The 27,827-nt window shown below is 37.9% G+C and overlaps 3 protein-coding genes across 3 annotated transcripts; 1 reads left to right on the top strand and 2 right to left on the bottom strand.

The window, feature by feature from the left end:
• Positions 1–1,830: 1,830 nt before the first annotated feature.
• On the top strand, positions 1,831–2,938 carry LOC131436869 (protein Gemin2). Its single transcript, XM_058605825.1, has 2 exons — positions 1,831–2,194; positions 2,256–2,938. The coding sequence occupies exons 1-2, from the start codon at positions 1,985–1,987 to the stop codon at positions 2,805–2,807; spliced, it is 762 nt and encodes a 253-aa protein (XP_058461808.1). The 5' UTR covers positions 1,831–1,984; the 3' UTR covers positions 2,808–2,938.
• Positions 2,939–2,984: 46 nt separating this feature from the next.
• LOC131436868 (UPF0489 protein C5orf22 homolog) lies at positions 2,985–5,133 on the bottom strand. Its single transcript, XM_058605824.1, has 3 exons — positions 4,932–5,133; positions 4,125–4,866; positions 2,985–4,056 (listed from the first exon to the last, which is right to left on the bottom strand). Exons 2-3 carry the CDS (start codon positions 4,526–4,528, stop codon positions 3,240–3,242), a joined length of 1,221 nt encoding a protein of 406 aa, XP_058461807.1. The 5' UTR covers positions 4,529–4,866; positions 4,932–5,133; the 3' UTR covers positions 2,985–3,239.
• Positions 5,134–12,521: 7,388 nt separating this feature from the next.
• Positions 12,522–18,770, bottom strand: LOC131438063 (DC-STAMP domain-containing protein 2). Its single transcript, XM_058607857.1, has 4 exons — positions 18,246–18,770; positions 17,921–18,181; positions 17,644–17,857; positions 12,522–13,476 (listed from the first exon to the last, which is right to left on the bottom strand). Exons 1-4 carry the CDS (start codon positions 18,691–18,693, stop codon positions 12,522–12,524), a joined length of 1,878 nt encoding a protein of 625 aa, XP_058463840.1. The 5' UTR covers positions 18,694–18,770.
• Positions 18,771–27,827: the final 9,057 nt, after the last annotated feature.

Below are 27,827 nucleotides of genomic sequence, written 5' to 3'. Positions count from 1 at the left end.
CCCTAGCACAAAATTTGGCTAACCCCTAAATGACCATACCTGCATCGGCCAGAAATAGTCGAAAACACGTTTTCGTTCGGCACGTCAGAAAAGACATTGCACTCCGTTGCAAAACAAAAAGTGTTCTGTAAGTAGCAGAAACTTTACGTCGGCTTAGCGGTTCAAATTGAACTGCCGAGTTTAGCACTAAGCAGTTCAATTTGAACTGCTCTGCACTGATGAGTCAAAGACGAAACGTAAAACTAATAAAAACGGTTATGTGCCCTAGCACAAAATTAGGCTAACCCCTAAATGACCATACCTGCATCGGCCAGAAATAGTCGAAAACACGTTTTCGTTCGGCACGTCAGAAAAGACATTGCACTCCGTTGCAAAACAAAAAGTGTTCTGTAAGTAGCAGAAACTTTACGTCTGCTTAGCGGTTCAAATTGAACTGCCGAGTTTAGCACTAAGCAGTTCAATTTGAACTGCTCTGCACTGATGAGTCAAAGACGAAACGTAAAACTAATAAAAACGGTTATGTGCCCTAGCACAAAATTTGGCTAACCCCTAAATGACCATACCTGCATCGGCAAGAAATAGTCGAAAACACGTTTTCGTTCGGCACGTCAGAAAAGACATTGCACTCCGTTGCAAAACAAAAAGTGTTCTGTAAGTAGCAGAAACTTTACGTCTGCTTAGCGGTTCAAATTGAACTGCCGAGTTTAGCACTAAGCAGTTCAATTTGAACTGCTCTGCACTGATGAGTCAAAGACGAAACGTAAAACTAATAAAAATCCATTTATTGTAAAACTAAAATGTTAGAAGGTAAATCATATTACTTACTGAATAGCTCGAATAACGATACATCCAAAGATTGGATTTTGTTCAATATATATTCCATTTTACTCACTTCGATCACAGTATACAAAAACCAATATGGCGTGCTATGTGCTTGCGTTTTGCAAATTGATTCGGTACTTTTTACCGAACAATTCGCAAAAATCGATAAATTACTGATCGATCAGCACGATTTCTATTAAATTTCCCGAATAATTTCAAAGTGAAGACAGTTCGGTAGATAATTGCCAAATTTTCAGTACATGTTTTTGAAGAGCTGAACTTCGGTAACAAAATATGCTGAATACGTCAATTTTTATGAGAACAGCAGACTAATCGGTAATTTTGATAAAAATAACGAATTTTCCAGTAAAAATATTACCGAACTGAAAATCCGAAAATAAGTGTGTACAGCAAAATTGCGTCCAATGGCCGTATGAGCAAGTGCCCTCATTATCGAAATGACGGAATGCATAATGAATTCTTACTCGACTGCATGATTTTTCAGTGCTCGATCGGTTCAGTGCTAGAATTTTCGCCTGAGTTGGTTGCTCGATCAACCCAATTGACAGTGACATTATAAATGTCATTGAATATTCGCTCATTTGTTTTTATTTAGAAATAAACTCAAAATCAGCACGAAAACGCGCCAAATCGGAAAAGAAGAAGAAGACGAATTGACAATTCAGTCCGCATCTTCTCACGCAATTCCAATTGTAGGCGAAATTCATTCGGAATCGGTTGTTGCACTGGAGTTGGAATTGATTCGGAATTCCACATGATTTCCACATTTAATTCCGAATGAAAATTTTTTGCCGATTTGATTCGGAATTGACTTTGATTCGGAATCCATTCGGATCTAATAACGTGGGTGACAGTTGAAACCGTTTAGTAATTACTAATTAATATAAGAGGAATTCAAATTACACAGATAGAAACTGTCACTTGCTCTTACGGCCTTTTGAAAAAATGAACCGAGAATTATGACAGCCAAACTAGCGAGAAGAAAGAAGCAAGAAAAGTCAAGCGTCTCGTTCCAGAATGAAGTGGAACTATTTTTCATAAACAGTCAGAACTTGATAATGTTTCCTACTCGAATTTTCTTTATGTGAATTGTTTGGTTTAAAGTTGGCGAATATTTTAGTACTATAATATCAACGCACCGATGGACGTCGATGTTATTCAGAAGCTGGCGTTGGCCGTAGATCCACCGGATGATTTTTTCGATCCTAATTTGCAGCCAGAAACGGGAGAGCAGTACTTGCAGAAAGTGATATATGAACGAAACCATTGTCCAGCTGTCGTGGTTGTGAAACCGAGCTCTGAACGAAATCAACAAGCTAAAAATCTTAGCGGAACGGGTGCCATACCAGCAGTAAAGCCAACCAAGTTTCCAAAAGTTTGATTTTAATTAAAATTGGGATTGTTGTTTTCAGGATCAAGTAAAAAATATCGCACCCCAGGCACTTATTCCGACCAGGGAATGGGAGTCTATTCAAAATAAGCAGTTCGCCGAGCTGCGTAACACTATTACCAGCTACAGAGGTAGCTCGCATTACCGGGATAACTTGGAGAAAACTCACGTTTTCCTAAACTTTGAAAACCGCAAACAAATGCACGATTACTGTGCCAACAATCAGCCATTTGTTCGTGTGCTTCTCAGCATACCGCAGCGCAATTTGGAAGTACTGCTCGAGTATCTCTACGAGTGGCTCCAGGGTGAACAGTCGACCGATGAGCAGCAGATCGAGTGCAGGTGTTACAGAAAAGACTGGATAACGCAGTGGATCTACGCGCTGCTGGCGTGTGTCATCACTCCCCTGGAACCGTACATTCACAGTATTTTGCGCGACATTGCGAAAACTTGCATCGCCATACGGAACGAGCTTGCGGCAGAAGACGAACTCAAGGTACTTCCACTGAATCTGCTGATCTGTATTATATCTAAGAATTTCAACCAGTTCGATCTGAGCGACAACATGGAGTAACTGCGTACAAAATAGTTTTGTGTTAGGCCACTTAAAATGAGATTTGAAAGAGAAGAAAAAAAAACTACGTTTTTAAAAAAACCGCTGTTCAGTTGACAAATGCCGAATTCCATTTTATCTCTGCACCAAAAACGGAAGTAAGAAATTTTTGGGATAGCTCAATTCAAAATCCTGGACTGATTATAAGGTTTTTTTTTATATATTTTGGTACCTTCATATTAAAGTCATATCTACTTGTCAATATTTTGGTGTTTTATTCTGGCTAGTAGTTATTCTTGTCTGGCTAAACTATTTAAACGTTAGTCACTGTTCATCGCACTACATAGTAATAATGCTACACTGGTTCTGCTAGGGTCCTACGGAAGTCTAGTTACAGGAAGTAAGGAAACATGACGGTTTACGGTTCGGGCGGTTGGCTTGGCTCAACGCACCTTACAGCTTAATTTCCTGATCCTTATAGTATAGTGTTGGTTCATCCAAATTAGTTCGAAGACATTTCGACAGTGCCGCCAGAACGAGTTCCTGGATCATTTCAACCTGCTCGGCGGGTGTGTAATCATCTTCGCTAGACCTCGAAATGGTGATCACGGTAGGAGGACCCGGAAGACGCGACAGAAAACCATCCAGCTGTGTTACCATCAATTCAATCTCCTCTCTAGTCGATTCGTGGTGTGGAAGATCGGTGACATCACAAGTACAACCCGCATCATAAATCATCGACCAATCGATTTCATCTTCGGAGTACTCCTTCTTCAGCGTTGTCACCAGGGCCGACACTTTTTGCAACAACTGAGTGTACTCTTCGCTGATTTCCTGCTGATAGTCTATCAGGAAATGCTTCAGGTTTCCAACCTCTTCGAGGTAGAGAAACATTGATTCTAGAAATTCCAACTTTTCTTCCCGACTTTTGGCAATTTCTTGAAGTTTTTCCAGATCATTCTCCGCACTGTCGGCCAACTCCGGTGAAATGAATATCTCTTTGAGTTTGTCGTACAAACCAACCTTTTCGTAAATCTTCAAAAACGGATTGTGTGTACTGAAGTAGTCTAAATCAATGTCTAGAATGTAGCCACTCTTTAGGTCTTCGTCGTCCGCTACTCCGTACTCTGTGATCGAACAAACTTCTAGATCAAGCGGTTTTTTGTTTTCCAAATTTTCCTCAGGTTGATAGCATCCTTCGGACACGAAGTACTCCAGTGTCGAATCGGTTCGGATGCTGCCCTCATACTCGCCCACGTTGAAATGAAATCTGTAGGAATTGGGTTTTGTATTAAAATACGATCTATCTACCTTTTAACAACATATTATAGTACTTACTTTCCCTTCGGTATCTGATCGGACCAGTCGGGTTTGATCCAGACGATCCGCTTGACGTGTCCGGCAAAAACCGTCGGCATCAGCCAATTTTCGATGCTGATACTGTCTAACAAATCTTCCTTGTTGAACACGTATCCCGCCGGCATGTGCTTCGGGATGCACATGTCCGGATGGGAGTCAAAATGGATGATTGTGTTCCCTCGTAAGGGAAGATGACGGGAGCCGAGACATCGATACAGAAACGTCAACACATCGTGATGATCTTCCACGACAAAAATCGGAACCTTGGCGAACTCTCGCACGTCAGGGGTTTTTGGGTTTTCCTTCTCGGTGCAAGCTGCCGCAGATATCGCTGCCGCTGCGGCGGTGTTGACAGATCGTCCCTCGCCATCCTCTTCGCTCATTTTGAGTTACAATTGTATTGCCTATCTTGTACACTTCAAAGCTATCTATTAGCGATCAAACTAATAACAATCTACGCCGTACGGGACGAAACTAAAACAAGCGCTTTCCTGATGCTCTTTGACTGTGTGTCTATGTGTGTCTCTCTAGCGCGTATTTCTCTCTTTCCCTCCCGTGCGCTCCTTCTCGTTCTCTCTCAAGGCCTTTCGACTACAGATGTCTTTGACCTCTGCCTAATGCCGTACCGATGGGCCGATTCGGTCTGGCGCTACGATGCTGTTTTTTCCACCCACTGCCACCCGAATAAATACTGCTAAATGCATTCAACCAATGCGTCTACCTACAACAGAATTTGCACTATAGAATCTAGCAATTCTGCTGTAAACCACACCGCAAGCAACTTACTTCAGGAATTCGCTGAAGGTGGGCTGATATAGTCCTGATCCAAACACGAGAATTACACTAGCATTTATTTGTACGGCAGCCTGGTTGGTGACTTTATACTGCTTAGTTTACCATTATTTTACCTTCCGTCAGCACAGAAGCAGAGTACATACGAGACTCCTCACACTATACTCTACTCACCGCTCATCGTTCAGCTTTGCCATATAAACACAAACACACGCACACGGAATCTCAGTGAAGTTTACGAAAAGCATAAAATATATAAAATACCTTCACTCACGCATGGCCATGAATATATACAGAGGTGTGAAAATAATTGCGTGAGTGCAGTTTTAAGTTCAGGTAAGATGAGGCACGTGCTAGAAAGATTCGAATCGATTGTTTTTTTCGATGATGGTGTCCTTCACCCGAACGTCATATTCAAGTCTATTTTTCATCGTTACATCGAATCCACATGGCTAAACCAACAAAACCACCAATCTAAACAAGATTGGCCAACAAAACCACCAATCTAAACTGCGAATTTTGGTACCATTATAAACACGTCGTGGACGGAATCATATCAACAAACGGTCGTTTTATGTGGATACTCTTGCTCTTTCTAACCAACGAATCTGAAACAGCTTGTTCCGTTCGGTATGTTTGTTCGGCATGCATGCGGCAGATTCGGTGCCCAACTCACACAAATGAAGCATATGAACAACCGTCATTGCCACTCAGTCAGGGATGCCAGGTTATTTTTTTTCTGAAAAGTAATCTGTGCAAAATCTGTGATAAGAACATTATCAGATCCGAATGAATTCCGAATCGGCGAGAAATTCTCATTCGAAATTCCATGTGGAAATCATAATGAATTTCGAATAAATTGCAACTCCAGTGCAACAACCGATTTCGAATGAATTTCTTCTTCTTCTTCTTCTTTCTGGTTGGCGTCACCTCACTTGAGATGACGTCGAATTGATGGCACAGCAACTAAGGCTATATTGCCAGTTAATTTTCGTTTATAGTCCAATGGACTTTATTTTCACTTGACTACAAGCGAAAATCTCGCTGTGTGGCTGCGTCGAATCGTTAAAGTACGGCTGAAAATCCTTTCTTTCTGGCGAAATACTCGAATTTTCTTCGGACTAACACGATGCAACGCGCTCACCCGTTGAGAGTTTCACCGGAAGTACGAATGAATTTCGCCTTCAACCGAAATCTATCGGAATTGAGTGAGAAGATTCTCAATTCGTGTCCGATTTTGCATGTTTTCGAGCTGGTTTTCAGTTTATTTCTGAATAAATCATAACTGAATATATAAATTTAAATCTTCAAGTTTTTAGGATAAACAGTTGTTTTTAGAATTCCTGCATAAGCTTTTGAAATTCGCTGGAAATTACCAAATATGTCTACCTTAGTCAGTATCATCCATTCCTCTAGCTGGAGTTCGAGCACATTGTGGAAAGTACATTTTCGCTCCGTTTTTCCAATTCGTAGAATATTGAACACCCAGTATCATCCTCTTAGAAAATATCTGTTTTAATTCACCTAGTGGTGTAATGATGCCTTTCTCATGTACATATAACATTGTGGTATTCTATTTAAAAATTTTCTCTTCGATTTTTGAAAGAAACCAAGGGATTGTTTGGGCATTAACTAGTATAACATTCAGAATAAAACAGTGCTTTGATTGCGTAGGTCATCCTTAAGAAAACGAAGTAGGTTCACTATTATATGAACTTCAGGCACCGGAACCCGAGAACCGATATAATCAAAGTCGGTTCGTACGGCCACCAACTAACATGACATACAAACTCTACTAGTACGCACTCTTAATTACGATTTAAATGTTTGTTGCATCCGAAAATATGCAGTAATTTTTGGTAGGACCATAAGACCTTTCAATTGACTTTGACTAAGATTGGGAATAACGGTTCAGAGTCCAGCTTATAACATTTTTTTACGGTTTTTTATTCCGCCAGTTTAAGTGACGTTGTACAATATTGAACACACTTTACCCTATAACTCCGGAACCGAAAGTCGGATCCGGATGAAATTCAGGAATTCCGTATGGGACCGGAAGACCTTTCAGTTGAATCTAAGTTTGTGGAAATCGGTCAAACCATCGCTGAGAAAAGTGAGTGAGATCCATTTTGGTACACATGATCACTACTTCCGGAACCGGATACCGGGAACCAGGATAGCCGGAATCGATTTGTTTAGTTGCCTACTGATAATGACTATCGATTTGTGTAGTTTTGAGATTAGTTTAGAATTTTTTTACGTTATTTGTTTCGCCGGTTTAAGTGACGGTGTACAATATTGAACACACTTTATCCTATAACTCCGGAACCGGAAGTCGGATACGGATGAAATTCAGGAATTCCGTATGGGACCACGAGACCTTCCATTTGAATCTAAGTTTGTCAAAATCGGTTTAGCCATCTCCGAGAAAACCTAGTGAGATTATTTGACACATACACACACATACATGCACACACACAGACATTGCTCAGCTCGATGAACTGAGTCGAATGGTATATGACAGTCGACAGTTTCACTAGTCGGTTTTTCAAGTGATTGCATAACCTTTCTTTATGAGAAAGGCAAAAACGTTCAACGGTGGTCTTTCGTTGGTCCAATGAACGTCCAATCAATCGTTCAACGGGACCTTCGTTTACCGATTTGGAAACAGACCATTGAACCGTGCCATTTTTTTGCGTTAAATAATCCCGGCAGACAGAGGTCCATTGTTGAGCCATTTTTAATATGAGGAGTTGGAGCTCCGTTGGACTAGTTTTACTGGAGAATTTCTGAAGTTAAATTCACTTATTTTTTTAAACTAACACTACATACCTGCACAATACTTCTACTTCACGTAGAATAACAACAAAAACTCTTTCTATATGAAGGTAACAACTAATTTTGACACTATTTTTGAAAAAGAAAAAACAACAACAAACCGATCCAGCAAGCTGAACGAATATTTCGTGCAGTATGTCATTCAACAAGCGCTCAACGACCAACAATATAGTACCGCTTGATAAGAGGACAGTCAGTGTTCGCTCTGGGTAGGGTAACAGAGGCTTTTTGGCCTACTTTAGGATCGATTTTATTTTGGCCCACTTTGTAAAAGTATCCACCAAATATTGTTATATCTTTGAAAAACACTTCCGCAATAGGTAATTTAATGTGATTAGCTTCAAATTGATGCAACATGGGTTACTTAACATTGATTAAATCCATAAAGTTTGTTAGGTGGGCCAAAATATATGATGTGGCCAGAATACCTTTGTTACCCTAATAATATATGAAAATCTCAGTAGATTTTTAATATCTGTTTTTTGTTTTTTAACGATATAATCTCTGATATGTCAGAAAGTAAAACCATTAACTATCCGAACCGACCTTTACCTTTATTTTCTGACATATCAGAGACTCGGATGGTTCGCATCGCTGAAGCCATTTTATCTTCCCATCCTTGCTTTTACTTGAGTATTATGGCTCTACAATTTTCATATTCTTCACGGTCACTAGTTAGTTTAATGTCGTTAAAACACCGAAAAATAAAAAATCACTGACTGAGAAATCATAAATAAAAAAGTAAAAATTTAAAATCTGTGAAACACAAATTAATCTGTGAATCTGGCTAGGAATGTTAAATTATTCAAATTATTTGATTGTTCATTAATTGGCATATTGTCGCAAAACGGAATCACCAGTAGCGACACCTGCCAATAAAAAATGGAACCTAAAAGAGGTGGATTCTTCCGAAAATTTTGATATCGGTAGTAGTGATTTGCACGTTTTTTTACGTTCAATAGTATAAATAGCTATCAGCTATAAAAGTAAACTCGGAGTAGAAGAGAATCGATCGAGTATCATTTATTTTTGATACTTTATTATATACCCTAAGCAATTTTTAAGGTATTTATCCAATGATTCGGAAAATTGTTTTGGTTTATATGAAATAAAACTGATACGGTTCTCTTGATCAACAAACTATCACTACACATATAAGATCATAGATACAATTGAATAATTATTTTTCTTAAAATAAAGGTGAAGCAGAATTGAAATAACAGAAATATTACCAATAAAATCATCTCAACTTCTGTTGATATGCAATAAAAAGGTGATTTATTTCAACAATAAAATCAGCTGGAACAAACATTTTTTTCATTTGACTTGAACAAAATTTTGATTCACATAAAACAGAGACCATTGTTGATGTTTAAGGGAGCAATTGTTTTGAAACAATCATATTCTAGCTTGAAATTCACGTATGTGAAATTAAAAAAATATATTAACAGTTTCGTTTTTTAAAATACGACAATTTCTCAGAGTGTAGGTAGCTCTATACTGTGGACAGCGCTGCCAACTATACCGATTTCTCGGTATTTATACCGATTTTTGGACTCGATACAGGAATACAGATATCACGCGTTTTTTTTGAGAACGGCCAATAAGCAAGCTGTCAACTTCCACTTTTGAAAGAAATTGCAAGCGAGCTATGAAAGATGTCTTAAATAGTATTAAATTTAACACCAGACGAAAGAGAAAACTTTTCTCTGCCGTTTACTATTATGACACCCTCAGCGAGTGCAGAGTCATTCGAAATTACTCTTCAAAGTGAATGTTGATGGATGGTTTATAGGCCGTTCTAAAAAAGGCGTGATATGCTCTCTCAAAATACCGATATTTCAGTTTTGGTGTTGGATTCCATAGGGGTAAACCAGGTCGAGCGACCTTTTTTTTTGTCGCAAAATCAGTTTCCGCACTAAATCGATGTTTGATTTTTCGAGAAAGATATTGTACAGATAGATTTTTCCGCCAAATACAGATTTTTGGACAAAACAGTTGACAGCACTGACTGTGAAAGCTCTATCGGTATTCGCCTTTGGGTAGACTCACGCGTTGCGTGGGGTAAAATTAATGTAAAGTAAATCGGTGAACATTCCCAATGAATTTTGTCGAGTCACATCGGTCCGACCGTCGGCCCGATTATCGGACCAATTGAACACGATGTCGACCCGATCGTAGCACTGCGATTGAGCCGTCGTCAGAAAATTCTGCACCATTTGCAGCAACCGCGTCAATCTAAAGCTTTGGCGTTCACATTGTGTATCTCTAGCGCAAAACATCGAAGAGATACCAAATTAAGGCATTATCGTGCTGTTGAGTGAACAAAATTAGTACCACAGAATTACAGAGGTATCGATTCATTACAGATACAAAATTTTCATTGAAAATCCAGGTCAATCGGAAGAACGTTTCATTAAATGTCGTTTTGAATGATTTTTGAACCCAGTAATTTCAAAATTGCAAGTCGAATTGAAAAGAGAAATTGTATGAAACCATAAAATTATTCCTTTGAATCTAAACTTGTGACAATCGATTAAGCATGCCATGAGATGTCGAAGTGAGGTCAACTTTAGAGTATTTAGCCACTGTCAAACTTTAAACAAATTTTGGATATCGTCATCTTCTATGACGATTCAAATGTTAAAACTAATCACCCTGCAATTCCTTAATCGGAAGTCGGGATCGGATAAAATTCACCAATTTTGCAAGTATTTTAATTTTTGTTTGTGAAATTTCATGATTGAGTTCGGTGCAGCCGAAGTCAGTTAAATTCACCAAAGGGATTGTAAACCATTTCAATTGATTAAAATTTTTGAAAAAAAATGTAGCCAATTGTAGTGCTTTCCAAACAATTTTTTGGATTCCTTCCAGGGTCGAAAACCGTATACCGGTAAAACTGGAAAAAGTTCATTTGATCATCGACTATTAAAATATGAAAACCTGAACCGGAAGTCGGCCTGATTAAAAAACAAAAAGTTTTATGGGATCTCTTTCATTTTAATACTAAATGGAGAAAATCAGTTCAGCCATCTACGAGAAAAATGAGTGTTATTATTTTCATTTCCTTACACATATTATCCTGTAGTTTCGGAACCAGAAGTCGGATCCAAATGAAATTGAGAAACCTTGTATGTGAGCAAAGAACTTTTAATATGAATCTATGTTTGTAGATGGGACTTTCATTTGAATTCAATCGGTTGAATAGTTTCAAGAAAATTGAGAAGTACGATGCAGGAAGCTTTTCTTGGGATAGAGGTGAAAGGTTGCTGCCACAAAAATGTCAAACTTTGAACGAATAATCGGCGCTACGAATTTGGAAATCATCTACGGTCTTTCTTGTTACCGCGAGACGTAAGTAACAAATAGCGTTCTGGCTGTTGAAGACTTTTTATTTGTAAATATTCCGATCAAAATCGGTCAGGAGGTCTCTAAGATGTACGCCTACAAACACACACACACACACACACACACACACACACACACACACACACACACACACACACACACACACACACACACACACACACACACACACACACACACACACACACACACACACACACACACACACACACACACACGTACATTGTACTCATCAAAAGTTGTTTTGGCGACTCTGGGTCAGCTCTCGGGCTGCTCTGATCAATAAACGAAAACGCTATTAGCGTCACTAGGATCGTGGTATACTAGCCTTGCAATTACTCTGAACGCTAAGGGTGAATCCACAGAGAAAGCGAGACGCGATGCGATGCGAAACTTGACAGATCTTGCGGCAGTACTCCGTCCATTTAAGTTCTGCAGCAAAATGACATGTATGTCAGAGTGAGTGCGATGCAATCGGTCAGTAGTCGCTTCGCAACGCATCGAGTTCTTTTTGACATACTTGTCATTGTGGTATCCTGATATCCACAATGAGTTTGAGTATGATTGGGTTAGCGTGTAGGGGGTTGTCAGAGTGCTAGAGGACGGTGAAAGACTGCGAACGGCCAACAAAAATATTGAGCAGAACACTAGGACGGCTGCTAAATAGAGAATATCAACTAAAAACTAAACTAGGATTACTCATAACTTCCTATAATTTTATGGGTGCCATACTCTTTACGAAAAACTAGAAACAATTTCTTTAATATTCTGATTAAAATGTTGAAACTTTTTCGTCATTACCTTCAAGGATGTAATCAGTAGGTTCCCTCAAAACCTTTAAACTTGTAATGATTCATCATCCGAGGAGTCCCTGAAATTGGAAATTTATGATTAATATACTTACAACATACATAAATGAATATTCTATGACCTTTTTCTGTTCAATATATTCTATGTAAAATGATTTACGACACATAATTTAAACAGCCAATCACACCTATTCTGCATTTCGATAGAATCGGAATGATTCGATCAAATGCGAACATTTTCTTTCTGCATTTCGAACAAGTGATGTTTTTTTTCAAATCCCGACTAATTTCAAGGCTACTTTTCTGTTACTATGACAGCAATAAAAAAAATCTTGCCTGATTCGTTCGAAAATAATAATCAATAATTCAATACATATCTGAAACAAGCACATATTTATCAACATCCAATAATCCTTTAAAGCTTTAAAACAACCATGGGTCGGTTTGAATTCATCCCGAACAAATATATCCCGTAGAAAAAGTGTCAGTGTAATTGGTATTTAATTTACCAAAGTGAACACTGACTACACTACAAAATACCACCATCGAAATATTCCATTTCCATTTCAACTTACTTTTCAAAGGAATCATTACTCGCATCCTCCGAATCCAAGCGTTCCGAACAAATCGAGCATACATACTGGACATCCAGACAGCATTCATAGCAATAAACCCCCGGACATCCAGGACGCAGGCAGCTGATCAGGTCATCTTTCGTCAGTCTAGTGCCGCATTGAATGCATCTTCTCCCTCCACTGTTTCCGAAGATTTTGCGACAAATCCAAAATCGGTTTGTTTTGGATCTGATAACATCCATCCAATTCGCGTTTTCCTGGACGGAACCGTTTTTATTGCAAAATCGTTGTCTTCGGATAATTTTAATGAAGTTCTCCCTTTTCAGTAGAATGTCGTTGTATAACCAGGCGGTTCTTTCGCGTGCTCTGCTCGGGTAGTATAATTTCATGATCAACTGCCGGACACGTAGTCCGTATGGTTCCAAAACAATACACAGCCAGCAAAAAAGTAAAATCAAACAAATCTGCAAGTATCGAGTAAGATTTGGTCGATGCGGTTCCGGTGCGCACAGAACTGGATCCAGAATTCCCAGATGCTTGACCATGGGTTCGAAGGCACCCACAATACCACGATACATATCGGCTACCATACCCCATCCACTCACTTCCAGTGTGATCATCGGAGGCGTTTCGATGCCGGCTTGACGGAGGGTGGCATAACGAATCGTGATCAGCAACCAGTACAGGCAGTAATCGGCACTGAGCAGTCCCATAATTTGGACAGATGAGACGAAGAGAAAAACTGCATTCCGTGCGATTCGAAGCTGCTCCTTACGAGTCAGTGATGCTGACGTTAGACCTATGTATCGGGTGCGTTCTGCTTGGGTCAGTGGCAGTACCGAATCTCGGCCCAAAGTTTTACGCCGTTCGTCGATTCGTTCGAAGTCTCGACTGAGGTAACAGTTGTCGAAGTGGTCTTTGGTGAGATATTTCAGTTTGTATCTTATGGATCTGGGAAATAAAAAAAAAATATTTTTTACTTTTAAACAACGATAATTCCATTTAGATTCAATAATATTTAAATTGTGAAGATAGGAAAAGGTGACGCTTTCTCGGTTACATTTTTTTTTCGATTATATCTTCCGATCGCCATAATTCATTTGTATTTGATCCGTGTGCACACTGCATTTTTCAAATGAAGCCAATTTAGTTCAAATCGGTTTGTCCATCTCTGATAAAATTGTGCGTATAGAAAAAGTACGGTTTGTCGGTTGAGTCACTTATGCGATTATATCTTCGGAACCGAACGTGTCTTGTAAATTATAAAAATGGCCTGATAATGACATTAAAATGAACCTGAGATTGGAAAAGAATATTGAACAAATAGGAAAACATGCAGTATTTCGGAAACCGTCCGCATGTGCCTTTCGAAATTAGCTTGAAGGTTGTTGATTATATCTCTAAGGTTTCTATTTGTTTACTTTCTCTTTCGATTATTGAGACGTGGTAATAAAGATTTTCTTGGATTTCACAATTCTGTTTTAAAGACGAAGGTTCCGGGTATCATTTTATACTAAGAGTTGACTGATAAACTTGGAAACCGTTAGGAAGTTAATTGAAGAGAAAGTAAACAAAGAGAAACTGTCACTTGCTCCTACGGTCTTCTGAAAAATCAACTGAGATCCACCGAAACCGAAACTTCTTCGCATGTGATCAATATCCCAGTAGAAGCTTTCAATCTAACCTAAAATTATTGATTTTGATTAGGCATCCGTGATGCCAGGAATCATGAATCAGAACAGATTGGCTCAAGTGGCACGTTCCCCTAGTTATTTGGTAATTTGTGTCTTGCCGTGGCTTCTCATCAATTTCCTGATGGGAAGGGAAGAATAAAAGGAACACGGAAGGAAATTGTGAAGTAGATGAGGTGAGAAAACAGCACAAACTAAAAGAAACAAATCGTTCTGCATCCCCGAAAGGATGCTGAACGATCTGCAGGTGCCAAAATGCACAGGTCATGAAGCCTCCAACCCCCTAAGAGAATTTAGAGATTTTACAAAAGCGACACCATTCTGCATTCCCGGAAGAATGCAGAACGATTCGCAGTAGGTATGAGCAGAAGTAAATTCGGCACCCCATAAGGGATGCCAAACAATCTCCTAAAACCTATTTGGGTCAATACAGAAATGATTCATTAACTCCAGGAAGAACGATGAACTCCTCTGACTATAGCTCCTTACCACATTGGGTGAGAAACGAAAGAATATCCTTCAATTTTTACTCCCCATACACAGATTCGACCAAGTATGAAGAACCAAAAACCCGGATACGTAGTTACGTCTATGCGGAAAAGTTACATATCAGATGATATGAATTGCCGTAATCGCAATCACACGAATAATACTCAGCACGTTGAATATTAGCCATATGATAATTGAGTTTGCAATGTCCAGTCAGAGCTCTGACCAGAATCCTGCAATCCTGTTTGGAAAAATGCAGTAGACACTTTGACAATTTCAGATTTAAATCTGGTAAAAATGCTTTTGTCCGAGCGCAAGTTTGCAAGCTGCTCCAGTTGCTGGCATGTTTGGATGCAGCCCAAGAACGAATCTTGTGCTTTAGCCAACTAGTTCAAAGTGGTAAAACTGGTTCAGGACCAACGAAATCATTCGTTGCACCAGCTCTAGCCAACTCATTAGACCATTCATTTCCAGTAATACTAGAATGACCGGGTACCCATGAGAAGTAAACAGCATTTGAGATGCTAAGGTTTTCAATTTAAGCTCGACATGCGATCACCAAATTCGACCGTGAATCATTCGAACTGAGTGCTTTTAAAGCTGCCTGACTCTCGGAACAAAAAATAAATTCGTTTACCACAGATCCTCTGCTGAAGTGCCGATTGTATTCCACACAGAATCGCGTAGATTTCTGCTTGAAACACAGTATAGTATCTACCAAGTGTATGAGACTGCTCTAGTCTCATTTCACGACAGTAGACACCAGCACCAGCACGACCATCCAACAGAGAACCGTCCGTATAACAAACTATGTGTTCATCAAGTTGTCGTTCCAGACAACCAGACAACCATTCCTCACGAAGAGGATAGTTCACATTGAATGTTTTGAAAGGAAAACTGCATGTGAGACCACAAGCGAGTGTGGTTAGTAACATAGTCTATAGGGTTACTGTTTCAAAGCCATGTAACCTTAAGACGCCTCTAGAGCAGCAGTAGGAGCTGTCGTTAATGCTCCTGTCAATAGACATATTTCCCGTTAATGCCATCAATAGTCATACCAACTGTGACAGCACAAATATCCCGAATTGTGAGCTACGATAGGAGACAAACATCGAGAGCACTAGTTGCGAGTATGCATGCTCGAGGCATTTCACGTGGATTAGTCATACCGTTCTTATTGAAGGCAACGAAGGTTTAATAAATTTCCAGTGTAGAAGTTTCCCTTTTAGAAATATGATTCTCGAACTAAAGCTATAGAAGCTTTATCTTCTTGCAGAAATCTGGATAGATTCATAGTTTCCGTACGTTTATGCTGAAGATTGATTTTTGCTACTCTAACCATTATCAATTAAAGTAATGAACACTTCATCTCCTGCACTTATCGTACGACAACTAGAAGAAACCAAATATATTGGCTTATAATCGCCTACAGCGATCCATGGAAGGATTTTTTTAATTTTTTTAATCATTTATATCCAACGAGTTGCGAAGATTTAAATCGACCACAATGCCAAAGTTTCGTTTAATACAGTAAGGGCAAAACCGAAAATATTCCGTTATTCTCCTGTAGCTATTCAGTCATCGGCACGGAAATATACCTTGACTTGGGAGTCCCTTTTTTGTGGCGTTTTACGACATGGAACAGGAAACCAGTGGATCAATTCTTGGTAGAAAATAATTCCGCCAGATGCACCGTTATATCACCGGTACTGGTGGACCGTAGCGTTATTTCTAGCCAGTTGGTAAGCCGCTACCGACACTACACGGCTATCTAACACATGGACTGAAAAGTCCCGGGCCTAACGCATAGATGGCGCTAGTTTTATTTCAGTCATCGTTTTTTCAGTTACTACCTACCTTTAAAAGACTGCTGTTAAAGTTTTATGATATTCTATTCATTAGTGTATGAGTTATCGTGCTAACTTGTGAGGCTACTTTTGTTATTTTCAGAACGTTGAATCAAAAAAAAATCGTGTTTTAATTTTACACTGCTTCTTGATGGGAAAAAATACCGTTCAAGCAAAGCAATGGCTTGAAAAGTGTTATGGTGACTCCGCTTCATCAGAAACAACAACAGAACGTCAGTTTGCTGACTTCAAACGTGGTCGTAGAGGCACCGATGATGTAGAACGCAGTGGACGTCCAAATGAGGCGGTAACACCAGAAAAAATTAAAAAATCTACAAAATCATTTCAAATGATCGAAAAGTGGAGTTGCGTGAGGTAGCTGACATCGTAAAGATATCAAAAGATCGTGTTGGCTTTATATTGAATGAACATTTGACTATGAGAAAGCTCTGTTCAAAGTGGGTGCCGCGTTTGCGTCAATATGTGACAATGGATGAAACATGGATTCATGACTTTACTTCGGAATCAAAACGATCGTCATCTGAGTGGACAGAAACTGGTGAACTTTGTTCAAAGCATCTTAAGAAAGGAAATACCATTAACAGTGAATATTATATAGCGTCTGGAGCGTCTGATCATCATCGTTTCATCAAGAAAACGCACCGTGTTACAAGTCAATCAAAACAATGGCAAAACCACATGAAGTGTACTTCGAATTGCTCCCACTTCCACTGTATTCACCAGATTTGGCTCCCAGCGACTACTGGTTGTTCACAGACTTGAAAAAATGCTCGCCAGTGAGAATTTTCGCACGAATGAAGAAGTTATCGCTAAAACTGAGGCCTATTTAGAGCAAAAGATAAATCGCTCTACAAAAGTGGTATTGAAATGTTAGAGCGGCGCTGGCATGACTACGTTGCTCTTGATGGAGATTACGTTGATGTATAAAGTTAATTTTGAACCAAAAAAAATCGTGTTCTCTTTGTTAGGCCCGGGACTTTCCTGTCCATGAATTTGACAATGATGGTCAACTTTCATGGGTGGCCGAGCAGCCGTTAAATCTTGCCAAAAATAGGTTAATGTTGACTTACCTAATGATAATACAAACGAAACAGAAGCTTGAAATAACGCTGTGAATATTGAACAGTGTAAACAAACTCTTGCTTTTATGGCGAATTTCTTCTTCGATTTCGTTGGTGATTTGGGAGAAACTTTTCGTTGAATTGGTTTTGAAAGCAAATGTGTGATCGAAATCAACCTTTACAGCAAACATGATCGTCATGTTGTACATAAATTCTTGTAGTTCTGAAATGGAAAAAAATAAATGGTTTCAGTAGCAGTGAATTCGCGATGTGTGCGTTCTATAACTTCGTTCAATATCTTCGATAATTGTGTCACTAGCAAAATCTATTAGCTCACACATGTAATCAATGAGTTTGACACTGTAACAGACCACTTTTGCCACATGTGTCACTTCACATAGAAGCTCTATTCCGTGAATTCGCTTTTTACAGTCTTCTGCCGCCGATTCCAGTGCCTTGAAACATCGATCGAATGGAGTGCCATTCTTCTTATTACACAAAGCAACGACGTTCGATAGCCACTGATATCCGGCTCTGATGCTACTAACTAGTGAAAAAACCCTCGTTTATATACTATTTTCAAACTTTACCAATTCAACGCCCAAACTTACGTATTCTCTTTATCAATCGGAGAACCTCCATTAGGACGCTTTGAACTTTCGCAAAAGTATTTTCGACCGCGGCCAGAATTTTCCCGATTGCCTTTTTCAGTGCAATGAAAGGCACCTTGGCTTCCTGTAGTACCTCCTGGATGGTAAGCCGTAACTGCTGTTGACCACAAGTAATCGCCTTTCCAACGACTTCTATGTTCGCAATAGCATTCCTAGCTGGACCATTTATGGCCAGTACAAACGTGTACGCTATCATGGATGCTCTTCCTCTTTTGCTAAGGATCTGCGGTAGCATCAGCAGTGTCAGACACTGAAAGCTAGAGCTGTGACAAGAAACTAGGGTGAACATTGATCCCAGAACGGCCACTGTTACGAGGGTAGTTCGTCGGTTCACATCGAACTGATATCGTAGTAGAAGGTACATGGTAACGGTTTTCGTAAAGCCCATTACTAAACCGAACGCGATTCTACACGGTTTTCGTTGCCACGGTGACTTGCGGGGCGAATGCGGCTGTCGTCGTTTCGCCATCGTTCGTGTTGACACTGGAGTGAGTCAAGTTGGCCTACTTTGTTTGTCAGCTAGCATAGGTTATCATTTTTGCTACAGTTTTTACAACAGTCATTTCATTAACAAAACTCATCCCAATGTCATAGGTTTTGAAGTTCTTGGATAAATGAAACTCGTCATCATTATTGGATTTGTAATAAATCTTCAGCGATTCAACTCGAGATAATCCGTTCAATAAGCAAACATTTCCTTGTGGATTTACAATCAATAATTACATCTGCACTGCATTGGATTCCTGCGTCATTATATTAATCGATTATTTGCCAATCACGTAGAAAAGACACTTCCTTCAATATATCCAATCTACTTGAAAATAAAACTTCATCAATCATCACTAATCATGCAATATTTCATTCGCGATTCCGTCACTTTCATACGGTGGATTGATCAGCCACATTTTCCCTGACCTGCCAGCACTCAATCAACGTTTCTTTGCTGCGCGTCGCGGAAAGACTCATAATTGTCGTCACGATTCACTCATAAAGTAATATAGACGCCAACAAATCGAGCTTCATATTTTTTTCTGCCATAATTGAAACTTACACAGGGGACTGTGCCTTGCGAAAGTGCTTTCGTGTGGTATTGGCAGACTTGAAGTCCTCTGAATCGGGTGCCAATGAAGTTTTACAATCACACCAGTAACATGCCGTTCGAGTTATCAATCATTGTAGAAAACACGCATCCAAATCCATATCGTCTGAGACATCATCAAAGATAGTGTTACTGAAGCACAGTTAAACTGTTTTTTCTTCTGCTAGCAGTTGCAGTTGAATTGCTATGTTGCACTAGCGGTCTAATTTGAACTGCAGAGTACTCTCTAGTAGAAGACGAATCGAAAGTGAAGTTTTGGAGCATCGAACAGACAGTTTTACGTTATCCGCTCAGCCCAACTTCTATTTTTAAGATACAAATTTTACATATTTGTTATTTTCCGGAATCGAATTTTCTTCACATGTAGTCTTCAACTTATCTGTGCTTTAGCAGTTTAAGTTGAACTGCCATTGCCACTTAATAGTTCAACAAAACCAGCTAAGCGAACAAAAAGTTTATTTTACATAAGTAAAACTCTAAAAGTATTGCACTAAATTTCCGATGTTTGTCATCGAATGACTACTGAAATGTTACAATTTCGATTGAATAAAGGATTATTAATTCTAGTTCGTGCTGGTTGTACAGCATTCTTTTATGATAAAATTGTTTCATCACTCTCCAGTGACTGCACTGCGTAACATTACTAGGGTAACGGCTCTGAACTCCTATTTTTATCTCTTCCCTTCTTATCATTACTTTGAACATGAATAATATCTTACAGCGTACCTGAACCAAACAGTGAAATGTTTTAAAATGATTATTTAAGCTATTGTCACACTTTCCCATTAGAAGAAATGGTTTTAAGTTATTCGGTGATCGTTTTTTTTTCATTTAAAACAATCACACTTTTCAAATTAGGACAATTTTTCGTCTCAAGATTTACAGTTTGTCATGTTTCTGAATATCTACTAGTCGATTCATCCAAAAACATGAACACTATTTTGTACAATTACACTACTATTGAATGCTGGATGACTTCATAATTAGTATTTTTTTTTAATTTTTTTATTTTTGCTTTTCATATAGAAAGGCTATGCAATCACTGTGAAAATCGACTTTTTAACCGAGGCCCGGAGGGCCGAATGTCATATACCATTCGACTCAGCTCGACGAACTGAGCAAATGTCTGTGTGTGTGTGTCCGTCCGTCCGTGTGTGTGTGTGTGTGTGTGTGTGTGTGTGTGTGTGTGTGTGTGTGTATGTGTGTGTGTGTGTGTGTGTGTGTGTGTGTGTGTGTGTGTGTGTGTGTGTGTAACAAAAATATGCACTCATTTTTCTCAGAGATGACTGAACCGATTTTCACAAACAAAGATTCAAATGAAAGGTCTTATGGACCCATAGTTTGCTATTGAATTTCATTTGAATGTGACTTCCGGTTCCGGAGTTATATGGTAATATGTGAAAATTTGAGAAAAAGTTTACACTCAATTATCTCTGGAACAACTCAACCGGCTTACTAAGATTCAAATGAAAGGTCTTATAATATTCTAGAAATTTGTAGAACATTTTATCTGGATCCGACTTCCGGTTCCGGAACTAAAGCGTGATAAGTGGAAATTTATCAATTTTATTAGTATTTTTTCACGAACGATGGTTAAAAACAGGTACAAATCTCATAAAACTGTCTGATAAATTTTTCTAGGTTGTTCGGCTACTGGTCCCCTCTTTTCCTGTTCCAAGAGCACCGAAAGTGGAGAAGAAAAACTCCTAAAACAAAATTCACATCGATTTCTTTGCGATGTTTGAACCGATTTTCACAAATCTTGATTTGAATTAAAGTTCATACTGTCTTTAAAGCTACTGTGAAATTTTATCCGGATCCGACTTCCGGTTCCGCAGTTACAGGGCGATGAGTGTCAAAGTTTTCAAATCGCCATATAGAGTGACAATATGTACAACACCGAAAAAAGAAGAAAATACAAAACGAACAAGGCGTGCTTTGTTCTATTTCGTACACGTTGTGTAGTGATGTCAATAATAATAATAATAATAATAATAATAAAAAAAATAATAACAATAGTAATAATAATAATAATAATAATAATAATAATAATAATAATAATCCTACTACATGTTTTATGCTACTGATTCATGCTGTTTAGCTTGACTTACATATGCAGAAGTAACAGAAATGCAGGTTCGTTTCGTTTGTTAGATTTCGTTTAATTGGTTTAATCGAAATATAGCATGAGATAGTAAGTATAGGTTTAACTACGTTCAATACTGTTCCAATTTGTAGGTCATATCTGTTGGCAGCAAACGAACCAACTTCGGCTATTCCGTTTATTTGAATCCGGTTTCGGAAGAATTGGAAACTTGTGATCAAAAACTGCAAAAAGGATCTCACTTACTTTTCTTGCAGATGGCCAAATCGATGTTCACAAACTTATAGGTTCAAAAGAAAAGTCTTACAGTTTCATACGGAATTCCTACGGAATTTGTTGTGGATACTACTTTCGGTTCCGGAACTACAGGTTAAACAGGATTCATAGAGTTTGTGAGATTAGGTCCGAACAAATTTTCCTATTTCTATTCAATAAACAGTTATTTTTGCGAATTTCACGGTTATATTTATGATGTAATGAGTAATATGAGAAAGGCATCATTACACCACTAGGTGGATTAAAATAGTTTTTTTTTATTTATGACTTCTGGTCAGTCAGTAATTTTTACTTTTTTCGGTTTTTAACGATATCAAATTACCTAGAGATTATGAGAGGAGAAAGAATATGAAATTATACAGCCATAGTACTCAAGGAAGAGCAAGGATGTGAAGAGAATGTGCGGAAAAGTAAGACGTGACAAGGGTCATTTTTAAGTAAGCAGTAGGCTTCTCGTATCTAAACTTTTATTTTCTACCAGAGGAGTCGAACTTAGGCATCTTAGAGATATGAATCATCTGAGTCTCTGATATGTCAGAAAGTGAAGGCAAAGGTCTGGTTTTAAAAATATCGTGTAGTGTCTCATAGTTGGTATTAGGCCCTTTTTAAGAAGAATTCTGACATTTTGAACCTAAGAGATAGGTTTTACACGATAGCGACACAAATGAACTGCCGATGAATCAAGTTCTACTTTGACAGCTGTCGGTGCTTTGTTTTGTTTTGCGACTGCAAATTAAAAACTGAAAAATAACGAAAAAGTGCCTGTTATAAACGTGTTCCACAGATAAAAAGATTGCCCTGTATGCGTTTCCGGCAGCATCAAGTAGCGATATTTAGATACATCTGTTTAGAGTGAGTCGACTTGCAATTTTTAAATTCAAACGATGAACCTCTAATGAACTTTTAAATTGTAAACAAACCATCGGAGGCTGATAAAAAAAAGTTTGTTCTGTTCATTTTGTGAGGTTATGTCATGTTCATGCAACACCTAATTAGGTTTTGCACGATGGCCACTCGAATGAACTACCGATGAATCAAGTTAATCTTTTGACAGCTATCAGTGGTTTGTTTATATATCTATTAACACGTATTCAAATTGGAATGAACGCAATGAATACATAAACAAACCACTGATAGCTATCAAAACTGATTCATTTTGTTCATTTTTATGAGGTTATGTCATGTTCGTGCGAAACTTGATTAGATTTTTTATCGTGACGTCACAAATTAACAAGCATTCATTATTCATAATTCATCGATACTGTTTACAAACAAGCGTAAAGAAACTCGAGGAACATATCTCAAACAGTCATCTTTACACTTCATAACTAACCCCTTTTATTTAATAAATCTCTGAAACCAACCGTATCGAATCATTAACAAATGTTTTGAAACTCTATTTAGGCGATATGGACCATGAACGGTCTCATCCGTTTGTCAACAGACAAACAAAAATAAGTCTATTTACAAACAGTACCGCTGAAACTGTCAAAATGTGTTCATCCGATTGAGGTTAATAGTGACGGTAAAAATCTAATAGTGCAATATTTTGTGTTGATTGCTGTCGTCATTGCTAATTTATAGGATGAAATAAAGGACCAACGATAGGATGGATAAAAATCCATTGAGATGAAGTTAGGAGCAAAGTGGTGAACATATCAGAAGTGCTTTTAGCGGGTTTTTGGATACTAGTCTGATTTCCAACAAAAGTGAATCAATTCCCAATGTGGAACAAGACGAATTAAGCAGAAATATGATATAATTATAGTAATTTTAGTGGCTCAATCTGGTTTTAAGATAACGTACCTATAAATGAGATGAAATAGGGTGCCATTACCCTGTCATACACACTAAGATTCGATTCCGTTGTTCGGTATTTTTTTTGACTAAAACTTTCAGTAATCAATAAAAATTACCGATATTTCGGTACATAAACTTCATTTTACAACAATTAATTTTTACCGGACGATCAGTTTTATGTAAGTTTTCATTACAAAATTCTGTAAATATATATTCAATTCATACGGTAAATCTGAATATTCGCCGAGTACGGTAAAAACCATACCGTCCGTATGGTAAAATTATCTTCCAATAACCGAACTTCTGTGAAAACTGATTGTCGTGAAACTAACTGTCAAACAGTTATTAAAATTTTCAGTGTCTTTTTATTAACCAAACGAAAAAAAATCTTGAAGAGTTCATCGAATGGATTGAGATACAGGTGCTAAAATTTTTAAAACATTTGAACCACTAAAAGCTTTTTGTTTACTTATAGGCAGAAAAAAAATTTTTGTATCACTTGTCCAGTTGCTGCCTATACAAATCGTTCGAGGGTAATTTCTGGTGGACTCGACGAATTGGGCAGTGTTTTGGAAGGCGCTCATAATTCCGGTCAGCCGGAACATTTGACCCTTTTTTTTCGTGGAATAAAAAAAAGCCACAACAGGTTGGAATTTTCTTCATTCGTTTTTGTAAATTTGTGTTGTTTATTGAAATCCGAAAATCCATAATTTCAACCAAAGGAAAATAAACAAACAAAAAATTACCGAACAATCAGTTAGATTCATTTGCTTTACAGTTTACGGTAGTTGTTTGACAGTTAAGCAATTACCGAACGATCGGTAATCAATTTAATTACCGAACTGATTACCGAACGTTCAGCTGTTGAAAATTCGGTAAAAAATTACCGAATTCTGCGAAATTTTCTAAGAGTGTAATATCGATTATTTTCACAAATATTGGCCTTTCTACCACTTGGCAAATTATGGCTCAACAGATGTGGAGCATCCTGGCACCGATAAGTCACGTTTCTGCCGTGGCGAAGCACATTTGCTTGTTTATTTTATTTTATTGTATCACATTACCCTTTTTCGAGCGGTGGAAGTGGTAGAGCAAATCTGGAAAAGGACACATCTATCGTGCTTAGTTTGTATTTTCTCACGACCGACGACCGACTGAGCCGCAGTGGAACGATTCTTTCGAGTCTTGCGTGGCGTGTCGCGCTGCAGTACACATGGGAATCCCGTTTGTGATTGGATTCTAGGATAACGAAACCACCTTATCTCGTTGTAACTGTGGGAAAGTGCTTTTAGTTTTAAATTATTAAACCTGAGAGAATTGTTAGTTATTGGTGGAGTTTTCGGTTGCTTTCAAATATTCTTTCACTTTCGACAAATCGTACGATTCAAAGAGTGAACAGTGGAATTGAACGGCGCTCTAGTTATCCCGTATCTCCAATGTAGCTCAATGAAAAAACAGTTCTAAAAGCTAGAGACGATTTAGGTTCTGCTTGATGACGGCCTTATGGCATATTAAAGAAATGAAAAAGCAAACGAAAATAGAATAAGGTGATAAGTTAGACATTTTTTTTCAAACAAATTTTTAAACATACTTCGAACATATGGTTATTTCCGTCATTGAGAATCACTTTAGTACTGATGTGTCAATCGAGATCGTCTTTCTAGTTTGTAGAATCAGTACAGATGGACTGTGCCGATAATCGATTCTCCAAATCAGGCGCGCACCCAGAAAATTTTTTCGGGGGTCTTCAGAACATGTTCATACAATTTTCATACGTGTGGTAATATGTACATGATTACTTGTCAAATTTATACAGTCGTTTGTTGGAAATTATCCATTCTATAATCGACATAAATAGTTGCAGAAAAAAGATTTCGCAATATAGGGAAGAGCGGGGCTAAAGCTACAATTCCCAATTTATGATTCGGAAAAATATGCATATTTCGCAAGAAAGAAAAAAAATCATCCGTACTTTAGCGACTCCACGTTGTCATGCAGCGAGTTTTTCACTTGCAGTCCTGTGAAAAGAAAGTTCATTGGGCTGTAAACGAAAATTAACTGACAATATTGCCTAAGTTTCTGTGCCATCAATCGGTGTCATCTCAAGTGAGGTAACGCCTCCCAGAAGTGAAGAAGAAGAAGAAATAATAATTGCTAGTTTATAATCTGTCCAATTTAACCCCGTGTCCGCATCAAATGCTATTTCAAGGTATTATTTATTTGCAGATAATATGCCTCACCGAAACCCCACCTTTTTTAATTTACTCGCTTTGTCTAGTTTAGCTTCAAGATTCAAGAGTTTGACTCATTTGGTAATATGCGGACGCACAGCTTATTTTTTTACAGTAATCCTGAATGTACTTTCGACACATTTTGAATACATTTTGGATACATTATTACATGTATTTTGGACAAATTTTCGGACCATTAAGCTATATTTTGGATACAATTTGAACACAAATTTGGCATATTTCGGACACATTTGGGCAAACTTTAAAAACATTTTTGAAACACTTTGAAAGAAGTTACATTTTGAACATACATTTTGGACACATTTAGAATAAATTTTGGACACAATTTTGAAACATTTTGAGCTTTGGAAACACGTTTTTTTCATCGCATTTTGGACACACTTTCAATAACTTTGCAAATATTTTGAACACAATACATATGTCCAATATTTCGAACATCTTTGGACTCATTTTTGGTACATTTTTGATACGTTTTGAAAATATTTCGAGCATACTCTGGACATTTTTAGACATATTTTCGGCTAATGTTGGACACTTTCGGACAAACTTTGGACACATTTTGTACGCATTTTGGACTAACTGTACATATTTTGAAATCATTTCAGTCATTTTGGACGCATTCAAGGACGAATTTTAAACACGTTTATACAGACTTTGGAAACATTTTGAATACATTTTAGATACACTTTGAACATCTTTGGAAGGAATTTGGACACACATTTTGGGAACATTTTTGTCCCGGGTTGGCGGTTCAATGCATAGGGCCGCTGGTCTTACAAGCCAGTTGTCGTATGTTCGAGCCCCGACCTGCAAAAGATGCTTAGTGTCTGTCAGTCTGTCGTAACATCAGCAATGGTTTTGTACGCTATGAATCGGCTGCGAAGTCTGTTGAAACAGAAGGTCAAATTCAACAAAAGGAATGTAATATCAAGACATTTGGACACACATTAGCATTAGCATTAGCATTAGAGACCGCCCGTGTGTTGCTACTCCGTTATTGATCTGGACCAATTGAGATTGCAAAATGATTTTTTGAAGTAACATGTTTGGGAATAACACATTGTTGGACCCATTCTTTGACACATTTTTGATCAACCTTAGACACACTTTTGACTAATTTTTGGTTTATTTTGGATGTACTTTGGACACATTTTAAACGCGTTTGGTCAAACTTTGGGCACATTTTTGACACATGTTGAAAACATTTCGACAAAACACAAACTTTTGACAAATTTTGAACGCATTCAAGGACACATTTGAGACACAATTTAGACAAATTTTTAACTCATTTTGTATATATTATGGAAACATTTTGGGCTCATTTTAAATACATTATTTCGTTCATAATTTGAATACATTTTAGACACATTTTTGGCTCATATTCGAAACACAATTTTGTTAAAGTTTGGACACATGTTGGGTACATTTTTTAACAGATTTTGGGTATATTTTGAACACATTTTTGACACATGTTTAACATATTTTGGCCATTTTGAACGCATTCAAGGACACATTTTAGATACACTTCGAACACGTTTTGAAAATATTTCGAATATACTTTGGACACATTTTGGGCCCATTTTGTACACATTTTAAACACCTTTTGGATACACTTTGGATACATTTTGATTACATTTCGAATACATTTGAATACATTTAGGGCATACTTTGGATATACTTTGGACACATCTTGGGCTCATTGTGGACAAACTTTTGATACATTTTTGGTGCATTTTGATCACATTTTTGACAAATTCTGGAAACATTTCGAACTTGTTTTGGACAGACTTTGGTCACATTTTGGACGCATTCAAAGACACATTCAAAGACACGTTTTAAACATAATAGGGAAAATTTTTTTATTCATTTTGGAAAGATGTTTAAAACATTATGGGCATATTTTAAATATAATTACATTTTGAATACTTTGAATACATTTTGGGCGCGTCGAAGACACAATATAAACACACTTCAAATATATTTTGGACACA

This window comes from Malaya genurostris, chromosome 3 (genome assembly GCF_030247185.1).
Source record: "Malaya genurostris strain Urasoe2022 chromosome 3, Malgen_1.1, whole genome shotgun sequence".
NCBI lineage: Eukaryota > Metazoa > Arthropoda > Insecta > Diptera > Culicidae > Malaya > Malaya genurostris.
The sequence above is the reverse complement of the archived record's forward strand: the minus strand, read 5'-3'. Positions and strand labels throughout refer to the sequence as shown.

Bases quoted from the DNA above. Each gene is read 5' to 3' on its own strand.
- LOC131436869 (XM_058605825.1), top strand. From the start codon at position 1,985: ATGGACGTCGATGTTATTCAGAAGCTGGCGTTGGCCGTAGATCCACCG. The intron at 2,195-2,255 runs GTAAAGCCAACC...TGTTGTTTTCAG, and splicing joins GAACGGGTGCCATACCAGCA to GATCAAGTAAAAAATATCGC.
- LOC131436868 (XM_058605824.1), bottom strand. From the start codon at position 4,528: ATGAGCGAAGAGGATGGCGAGGGACGATCTGTCAACACCGCCGCAGCG. The intron at 4,057-4,124 runs GTAAGTACTATA...CAATTCCTACAG, and splicing joins GATCAGATACCGAAGGGAAA to ATTTCATTTCAACGTGGGCG.
- LOC131438063 (XM_058607857.1), bottom strand. From the start codon at position 18,693: ATGGGCTTTACGAAAACCGTTACCATGTACCTTCTACTACGATATCAG. The intron at 18,182-18,245 runs GTAAGTTTGGGC...TTTTTTCACTAG, and splicing joins CCGATTGATAAAGAGAATAC to TTAGTAGCATCAGAGCCGGA. The intron at 17,858-17,920 runs GTTATAGAACGC...TTTCCATTTCAG, and splicing joins TATCGAAGATATTGAACGAA to AACTACAAGAATTTATGTAC.